This window comes from Hakea prostrata, chromosome 8 (assembly GCF_041222555.1).
Source record: "Hakea prostrata isolate BN-2017 chromosome 8, UWA_Hpros_2, whole genome shotgun sequence".
NCBI lineage: Eukaryota > Viridiplantae > Streptophyta > Magnoliopsida > Proteales > Proteaceae > Hakea > Hakea prostrata.
Genome location: NC_142607.1, coordinates 16,968,449 through 16,978,685, shown reverse-complemented (window position 1 = coordinate 16,978,685; position 10,237 = coordinate 16,968,449). Strand labels below are relative to the sequence as shown.

Sequence of the window (10,237 nt, the reverse complement as noted above, 5' to 3'; positions counted from 1 at the left end):
ATGTTATAGAAAGGTGTTTTGGGTGTCTAAAGAGCAGGTTTCCAATTTTGTCTAAAATGTATCACGGATTTACATAACGTAATCAAGCCAAAATATCATTGATTGATGTGCTATTCATAACTACATCGGCGACGAGCAATTTGCTAACAAAAAATTTCGAGACTATGGAGACCTGAAAAAGGTTATATCGATTCTTATGTTCCCCCCTGAAAACACCCAAAATGAAACAAGACAAATGGAAGAGCAAAGAAAGCAATTGCAAATTAGTTGGCAACAAGAGCGAGATTGCGACTAATCACTTGAAGCATTATACCCCTAATTTTATGTGAGCAACTATGTATCCTTGTATTTACCTTTTTTTTTATTTTATTAAAAAAAAGTGCTCATTTTGTACATACCGTAAAAGATTATGTACCCCCTCGTGCCCAACCATACAATATTTCATTATCCATTTTGTGTTCAATTTGCCCAATTCGGCACAGAAGCATAAAAAGTTCATTCTATGCGTAATTCAGCAAATTGGCACAGAATCATTGTCATACAACCGCTCTACAAAGGGCCGATAAAACCATTAGATTAAACTATTTTTTTCCTCTACAAAGGGCTGATAACTAGATTCGAAAACCGGTAAATGACAATTGAAAATCTAAAACAGAAACCAAAAATAAAAAATGACAATTAGCAATCAGTAATCAAACATCCAATTAAGTTTCGGATTCGAATTCAGATGCCTTCTGTAAATATCCACCAAATATTGGATCGGATTCAAATAGCAGATTTGCTTATCGAATTAGGACAAACAGGTTTACTGAAACGAAAAGAACACAACCCTCTACCCCACAGCCTTCATCACTTTAAATTTATTTTAATTTTCTTTATTATTTACTTCTAATATAAGCTCCCATCAGACTAATATAAACCTACTTTTAAACTGGACCAGGAAGGTCATTATCCAAAACCCAATCAGACATCACCATTCTTTTTTCCACTTTTCTTTTCAAAAAAAAAAAACACTAGGAGACCTCTTACCAAGTTTTCATTGGCCCTCCTATCACTTGATTTTTGCTTCTTAAGTTACTTATCTTTTTCAAGAACTCAATATTTTTTCCTGGAAACTCTTGTTTGCATTAATGTAATCAAATACACTTGATTTATTATCTTATGACTATAATTCAGATGTAAGTCCAAAAGAAGACTTATTCCACTGTATAAATTCATAAGAATATTAACTTAGCCTACAAGTTTTGATAGTTAATTACTGATATCATATTTTATAGTTATAAAAACTTTAATGTTCTTTATAGGGGACACTAATACAAAACCAAGGGGTGCAAGCGAAAAACGTTTCTAATTATTAATTCTAGCAAATTAAGCACTAAACTTCAGCTAAATTGTCACCTTCCAAATTTTCAAGTCCAGCATATAACAAAAAGCTTTCAGAGACTTGACCCATAATCTATTATTGTTTGTTAGGACTATTAGCGATAAGAGTTTAAAACTTAACTAACACTTAAGTTGCTTTCAGATAATAAAAAACCATGAATTGTTCTGTAAGTAATGTCAACTCATCTGTATAGCACACCGGGCATAACCTGTATAACATCTTAACCACCATCCTAGCCCCCCCCAAGGTGCAGAATAAAAACGTTTCCAAAATGCAAAAGAGGGTAATATGAAGCTATCTGATACAACAATCTCAACAACTAAAGTTTCAGAATGCTAGTAATGATGAGTCAAATCTATTTGAATTCTAAACTGATAATCCCTAATTGATGCACGCAACATTTTGGCATCGCATGATGTGCATTCTTTCAATTATACAACTGCATTGATCTTCTATCTGATCATTAAACAAAATGTGCTTTGATTTTGAGATTACCAAAGCATATCTACTGAGATTTTTGAACTGGCTCCAGTGCTTCAATCATGACTACACTATTTCCACGGATAACCTGCAGGAATAAATACGACGGTGAAGTTCCCAGAACAAATAGTTTCAACCGAAGAAAGAAAAAAAAAAAACAGGAGTAAAGATTCGGAACCCACCACCATGCCTATCTCATTGTTATCACTGCCACTTACTTCCACCGTGTTGTCGATAACCAGATTCATGAACTGATCAAATCCACGAAGGGTGCCAACCACTACCCGGTTAGCATTCAGTTTAACTGCAACACATAATATCAGGTGTAAAATCAGAAGTTTGAAGTTCAAATCCAGAAAAACAGTTAAGAAATTCCACAGAGAATGCTTGATGAAAGGGGATATTCAAGGGGATACACTAAAAGTCTATACTGGACATTGTTGTAGTGTTTCAGAACTTAAAATCATATATTTAATTTACGTTCGCACTGTTTATGCAAGTACTTAACCATCAACATTTCTGATAGGTTGAAAACCAACCACAGGAGTCATGTTTCTCCATTCAACTCTAGTTGAATTTGTATTCGTTTGTTATAGCCCCAGCAAAAATCTTATAAATTAAGTACATTGAATGTTTTCCTTGACACCCCACTTCAGAAGAGTCCCATATAGCCAAAATATCCACCACATGGCAGCTGAATGAAGGCTGACAACTCTGGACAGCGAAACCCTAAAGTCTCCTGCTGAAATGTAAGGTTTCGGGAAGAAGTAATTCATCAAATAAAACAATTAGTTTCTATAATCCGCATGAAAATTATTGGAAAGAGAAGGATGACAGAAACTGCGCTTAGTAGAAGCCACAAGAGGCATTAAGCAGCAGCAAATTTCCTTGCACGCCCCTAGGGGTATTTTTGTCATTTTTCAAAAGTTTAACCCCTTTTACCTTATAGAGTTTTATTTAATATGATCCCTTAATTAAAGGAATCCTAGTAGTTGTTGGCAGTCTTCTATTATTTGAAATTCAAATCGTAATTATTCGAGCAGTAGATTGAATTAGAATTAAAATTACAGATCTTTCTAGCATAGAACCCCCTAGTATCAAGTTCTAGTTGGAATCTTTTTCATTTGGCAATATATTCAAGGCCCTGGATTGTAACAAATCAGTGTTGGAATCAATAAAATTGCCAAGGAGGTATGACGAAGGTCGGAGTAGGGTTTCCAAGGAAGGGAATCATGGTTACCTTCTTCATTGTTTCAAAATTCTACAGCAGTAGTTCTCCTTCCATTCTCCCTTGAAGATACAGCAAGTACAGAATTCTGATAAGCATGCATTTATCATTATTTATTTGATTTAATTTTCCATACTTAGTTAATTGAAAGAGAGCTAATTGAGTATTTTTGTGTCTTTTTCAGGAATAAGGTGATTTTAGTTATTACAGATAATGTGGAGCAAAGTTGGCATATTAGACATTGAAGGATTTTAATTAAAATAAAATCATGGGATTTAATCTTGCTACCCAATAAATCATGAATGGTGAGATCCAACTTAATCAATGTAACAAGAGCATGAATCTTAGCCAAATTGGAAACAAGTGGAGGTCCAAGCAAAATCGGTAATAAGTTCTGAAAATCGTGTAAACAAACCCACCTTGAGTATTTTGGGCATATCTCTCTCATCTGAACTCGAATTGCGGTGATTCAAGATTCTATGGAAAGCTAACGAAAATATCTACAACTTTCTAGTGTTGTGTTTTCCCAGAATCCAAGCGAATAAAGGTCGAATTGATGGGTAAAGAGGACGAATTCATTGTGTGCGGGATATATAAAAAGGAGAAGACAGCCACGGACAAGGAGACGGCGAACGCGAATCTTAGCTCTCATTGCACAAGAAGAAGACCACAATCCTGTCTCTAAATTTCATCTTTATTTGTTTTATGAGCTTTGTTATAATGAGTAACTAGTTCCTTTTCTTTGGGATGTAGATGAACCACTGCTTATTTTATTAATTTGATTGTTCTATCTCTTCTAGTTGATTGTGTTTGAGTTTGGCCAAAGATGCTCTATAGCTAAGCAAACTAAGCGTGCCAAGCTTTGACGAAGGACGATAGTCTTACAAAGATAGGGCATATCTAGGGAAGACTCAAACACAATTAAAAGCATCAACTAGAAGATAGAAAACAATCAAATTAATGAAATAAACAATGGTTCATCTACATCCCAAAGAAAAGGAACTAGCTACTCAGTATAACAAAGCTCATAAAACAAATAAAGATGAAATTTAGAGAGAGGATTATGGTCTTCTTCTTGTGCAACGAGAGAGAGATGAGAGTCAAGATCTACGTTTGCTGTCTCCTTCTCCGTGGCTGGCTTCTCCTTTTTATATATCCCGCACATAATGAATTCGTCACTTTTACCCATCAATTCGACCTTTATTAGTTCGGATTATGGGAAAACACAAAACTAGAAAGTTGCAGATATTTTGGTTAGCTTTCCATAGAATCTTGAAATACCACAATCCGAGTTCAGACGAGGGAGATATGCCCAAAATACTCAAGGTGGGTCTGTTTACACGATTTTCAGATCTTATTACCAATTTTGTTCCTCAGACCTCCACCTGCTTCCAATTTGGTTAAGATTCATGCTCTCTTTGCATTAATTTAAATCTCACCATTCATGATTTCTTGTAGCAAGATTGAATCCCATGATCTTATTTAATTAAAATCCTCCAATATCTAATATGCCAACTTTGCTCCACATTATCCATAATAACCAAAATCACCTTATTCCTAAAAACGACACAAAAATACTCAATTAGCTCTCTTTTAATTAACTAAGTCTGGGAAATTAAATCAAATAAATAAAAATAAATGCATGCTTATCAAATTCCAGCCCCAAACCTAAACCCTCGGCCCTCCACAGCTCTTCCCTTTCTTTCCCCTACCAACAGCAAATTTCCAGAATCTTCCAAAGCTGGAATTGCAGGTTTCTGCAATTCCACCCTTCTAAACCCTAATTTCTATAGGAACAGCACCTACCCCTTCCCTAAACCCTTCAGCTGCAACCAGCAGGCCCTCCCCACCCTCAGTTAACCTAGAACATCATCCCCCATCTTGCACAACATGATCCCAAACTGAAGAATTTGGATAGCAGAAAAACTATGAAAATTCAAAATTGAAAGAAAGAGATCCCAATAGAAAACCCCTGGACAGCAACCCTTCTGCACTTCCCTATCAACCCAAGCCCATCCTAACACCCCAAACCCTAGCTGCAGGCCTAAAAACCTAGACTTCCTTTGCTGCAAGACTCAAAAGCCTAGAAAAGTGTTGCTGATCATCTACAGCAGTAAGATCAGTCTTTCCCCTCTTTGCTTTACATCTAAAACAAAGGGAGGAATGCAAATATATAGAAGGTTATACAACTAAATCTAGATTGCAGTTTCACTAGTTGCTAATACAAATAATTTCCTAGATGAATAATGTACTGAATTTCCATGCCATCCTTCCACATGACACAAGGTGTACAGTAACGTAGATTATCTTCCTTGAGAATCATGAATCATCCAGAGTAACTCTTTCCAACAATGGCTGATTTTTTTTCTTTCCCTCTGTAGTTAGTTGCTCTTCTAGTTAGGCTACTGTTTCTTTCCTAACTAGTCTAACCTTCTATTTTCCTTTTCTTCCTTGACAAAAGATGAATCTCCTTGTAAAGGATTTAAATTATTGGTTGATTATATAATAGCAGTGAGGGGGAAGCCTCTCTCACCCCTTCCTTTGTGTGATTACTGTTTTGAAATTCTACTCGAAGGATTATCCTCAATATTAGTTGCAGAAGTCTACCCTGCATATCTACTACTATCTTTTACCCTAATTAATTTAATGACGATAAGAAGCTAAACTAGGTTATGCCCTAATTAATGACAATATGAAGCTAAACTAGGTCACGCTACCACTGTTTACCACTGCTACTGAAAAATCTGGTTCAAAAGTACACTATATATGCATTGAATGAAGACATGGGATTAAACAGTCAATTCCTTTTGGATAAGAAAGTACCATGATGTAGGCCTAGATTGAATAGGATCAACTAGGAGCCAGTTTTCCAAGATCTCAATGCAAAATGTTAGGGTATAGGGCTTTAGGATCGATAATGGGGACAAAGTCAAGTTAACAAGAATATATGTACTGAAAGTTGCATTTAAATTAGGTAGTCAAATTTGGAGCAATTAAGGATACCTAGTACGAATAGGACTGAAGGGTAAAAGGGCATATTCAGGAAGTTGGCTCAGTGAATTGAGTCTGAAATTTGAATTGACTGTTTAATAGAGGAAGATTCAATCAAAACTTCAACAGGTATTAAAGGTTAGACTTGGCTGGACAGAATTCTTGCAAGAACACCTTGTATATGAACTTCTTAGATCCTCTCAATCTAAGAATACATAATCTTTGCTGGCTGAGGATGTGGTTCCATTATATTTGAGAGAGGTCATTGCCGTAAACTGGATACTTGTGTTTCCAGTGGACAACAGCAAGACAGATCTCGTCAGTCTACCTTCAACAGCAATCACATTTTTTATATGTGATGGCAACAACAGGTTGATCAGACTGGGCCAATGAGTTGATCAATAATGCCATGACTAAAAACTCGATTAAGAGGAGGCAAGCAAAACAAATTAGGTATTTTTCCGACGGGCATACATGTATTGACGGAATGAAGTGTGTGGGACTGCTAGAACGCTTCACAATAATTCGTCACATTTGAGCAAGATTTGTGTCAAACTTACCCTTCTTGCCCAAAGGTTTTGAGCCTTCTCAAAACTCTATGCCATTGGGACATAGAGCGGAGGTACAGTTTCATTGTTGTTTTGGTAATACACTAGTACTTGACTACTAGTAACACTTTAACATAGAGTATATTAAATTCTTTTCTTTTATTTATTATGTATATTTTAGTTTAAATACAATATAAACCTCAGGTACTAAACCAATATGCCATTCTAGGTTCTTTTTTTATTTAACCATCTAAAGTTTATTATATGTTTAAAAATACCTAAATCAGGTTCCTTGAAATATAGGGCAAAAAATGGCCCTTCGACCCCCAAAAAGGATCAAATGAAACAATCAGGGTTTCAATTAAATATACAGAAAATTCCAAAATATTTCAAATTTGACCTACTTCAAAATGGATATCTCAAACCTTGCTCGGAACTGATTGTGTTCCATTGCTTTGCCATCCTTAGTAATGCATCTGCCCAAGAAAAAGCATGACTGTCCATACCCTGATATTGTATAAACATACTAAACCTTGATGGTCTAGCATATCGACCTGGGATTTAAGAGCATTGAGACTCCCTCAGGCCCAACACCTAGTAAATATTAAAAGTAAAAATTTTGTATGACTTTTGACAACACATAAACGGGCAGGCCTTGGTGCAATGGTTGATAAACCACAGTTGTAGCCTGAGGTCAAGGTATTGGATCAGCCTCCAAGCAAAATTTGTTGGGGTAAGGCTGTGTAGGAAAGAAAATATCCCCCCCCCCAAAAGGGACTCTGCTTTTGTAGAAGCCCTCAGCACCAGGTTCGTTCTTTAATTTTGACATACATAAAGTGAGAGCTAGGCACTAAAGGAAAAACGTAGGACTAAAAACCCAAATGAAAAGACTACATTTTGATGCGAATCCAGTTTAACAATGTTTGTGACCAAGCACTTCTTCAATACACAAGAAACATATGGTATTTTAGTCATGCGTTGTAACATCAGTAGAGAATGTCCCGATCCATGGTTAAACCTTGAAAGCAACATATTGCAATACTCCCAACATCCGGTGCTTCATGTAACTAGCACGATCATAAAAAATATAAAAAAAAGGAGCTGAAAGCTGGACAGACCTCTTCCAACAAATTTCTCAACTGGGATCAGCAAATCAACAAATCCAGCAAAAACACTTGTAGTCAATAAAGACATCACCCAGTTCGATCTATTATAGGAACTCAGGGTTCAACCTAATCTACAATTATACCTTTTTTTAGTTAAAAAATCATGGGAGGATACTCAAAGGTTCAACTTCTATGAGGAACTGTATTAGTTTGAAAACCAGCTGATGACTACAAGAATTGAAAGGAAAATAATTGAACAAGATCAGCCTCAACTAAGTCATTAGAGAATCATTATAAATTAGAGGTTGGTGGACTTGACCTCCGTTATAGCAAAGGAAGTTGTGTGAAAGTTATAGAAGCACACCAAAAAGTTCAGTCAAATACTGAGATACACAGTGATTCGATTAGTGGCAAGCATTAAATAAGTGCTAAGCAGCACAGGTGTAATTGAGATTACAAATAGGGTGAAAAGGTGAACATCCCTAACTAGGATCAGAGTTAGAAAAACATATCAGGAAAAAAGAAGAAAAAAAAGCACTTACTCTGAAGCTTCTTGTCCATGTATCTGTTCCATAAAAATGGAGGAAATCCAAGAGTTAGTACAATATCAGCAAACTTTACAAATGACAACAAAAGTTAAACCAAAGAAGAGATTTCTTACTTCTTCAAATCAGGGGGCTGACCAGACCTGCTCATGATGACGATGGAAAAGCTATAAACATGCCAAAGTACATAGAATCAAGGTAAGTCATCAAACCCTAAAACCATATTAGGGATTGGGAGCAACAATATTCAGGATAAAAAAAGAAGAGCAGATTGCACATTAAAATGTCTCATTTTTGTAGGTTACCACATTAATGGAGAAGAGAGACGGAGAGAGCAATAAACAAAGAGATTCAGCATTCAAAACTCTCAAAATGGTAGATTGCGTTTGGGGCAAGGTTTAAAGTGTCGTGTATTGTTAATATATCCGTCAGGTAATTCTTAAGAGACGTATCGTTTCATATCATATCGTAGATACATATCGATAGGTGTGGAATTGAACACAAATGATCAAAACATGTAAGGAAATGGTCCAATTTAAACAGAAAATATATACAGCTAATAGAAATAATAATTCTATCATGCAACTATTACTGAAACATGAATTATTCATAACCACCAAGAAGACATGACACCTCTTTAGATCAGATTTTATTCATTATACCTATGAAAGATCTCATTCTAAACAGACACATTCATTCAAGTTCAATGACAAGTAATAATGAACACTTCAGCTGTGTTTTTTTTATTCACAACACGAGCTTTAGCTTTTATTCCCCTTTTTCAACATCTAGTGACTTAATGATAATTCTATAGTATATAAAGGACACAACCCTATTTTAAACAATAAATCCTAAGTTTTGCCTGTGGAACCACATTACTCTTTGAAATCGTAAACTCAAGGTTTGTGGAGACACTTCCCAGGTAATCAACTAACAGTAACTAGTGCCCCGCAAGTATACATGGATAAACCAATCAACTACTGGTCCAACTGGTTTTAGACCTAGTTGGTTTCTTTATTGGTCTATTACAATCAAAAATCCCTTTGCTGTTGGCTTTCAAAAACCAGTAAATTGACTACAAATTGATGGACTAAAACAGGAAAAAGAATCCCAATAAACTCAAAATAGATAAACACTAAGAGCAGGAATTCGGGTTGATCCCACACATTCCTGTAATAATAGCATACCCTGAACAAGGGCTTACTGCTAAGAATTCCCTCCAGCATAGAGAACCAAAAAAAAAAGCGAAAGGGGACCAATATCTGACCACCAAACCATATTACTTACCAGTAAGTCATTGCATCCTATTTCTAATCACATCTGAGACCGTAAAGCATCAATGTGAAGAGCAGAAAATTACAACCAAAGTTAAAAAACTCAGATTATTATTACTACTAATGCACAGATATATGACTGCGTTTTCAAGATTCACCTGAAGATCTCTGTTGGGGGAGGGGGAAAAATAAAAAACCTAAAATGGGCTCTATCCTTAAACACTGGAGTCGCAACCTAGCAGGGCGAGTGAGCGGTTCGGTTGCAGGAGGAGTAGGAAGAAAGAGAGGGAGTGGGGCGAGGAAGAATAAGAACAAAGGAGAAAGAGTGGAGAATGCTACTTACTACTGTAGGAGAAGTCACCGGAGGAGCAGCAGCCGAAGAGGGGAAGGCTACTGGTCTGCAACTCGTAGCAAGAGAGATCGAGTTCCGCCTCCGCAAACAAACCCTTGTTTTTCGTTTGGCTTCTTTTAAAGCTGGTTCATTACCTATCGACATGTATCGGCCGTATTCTATCGTTTCCACTAGTATCGTCCAGTACGTAACACTTTGTACCGTTTTATTTGGATTTAGAATAAATTAATTCTTTAAAACCAAAAAAAATAAAGGACTCATTGATATCTTGTGTGTGCCAATGATGAGTTACTAAAGGCCCAACTTCCCTAGGGGAGGTCTTGGGTTCG

The 10,237-nt window shown here is 36.2% G+C and overlaps 1 protein-coding gene across 1 annotated transcript; it reads right to left on the bottom strand.

Moving 5' to 3' along the window:
• Positions 1–1,647: 1,647 nt before the first annotated feature.
• Positions 1,648–10,013, bottom strand: LOC149007310 (putative small nuclear ribonucleoprotein G). The gene is made up of 5 exons (XM_089165890.1): positions 9,900–10,013; positions 8,399–8,449; positions 8,280–8,302; positions 2,047–2,168; positions 1,648–1,952 (listed from the first exon to the last, which is right to left on the bottom strand). Exons 2-5 carry the CDS (start codon positions 8,431–8,433, stop codon positions 1,890–1,892), a joined length of 243 nt encoding a protein of 80 aa, XP_089022016.1. The 5' UTR covers positions 8,434–8,449; positions 9,900–10,013; the 3' UTR covers positions 1,648–1,889.
• Positions 10,014–10,237: the final 224 nt, after the last annotated feature.

What these genes read in the sequence shown, in the direction of transcription:
- LOC149007310 (XM_089165890.1), bottom strand. Translation starts at nt 8,433, where the DNA reads ATGAGCAGGTCTGGTCAGCCCCCTGATTTGAAGAA. An exon ending in CAGCCCCCTGATTTGAAGAA is followed by an intron (nt 8,303 to 8,398) that starts GTAAGAAATCTC and finishes TTTATGGAACAG; the next exon opens with ATACATGGACAAGAAGCTTC. An exon ending in CATGGACAAGAAGCTTCAGA is followed by an intron (nt 2,169 to 8,279) that starts GTAAGTGCTTTT and finishes TATGTGTTGCAG; the next exon opens with TTAAACTGAATGCTAACCGG.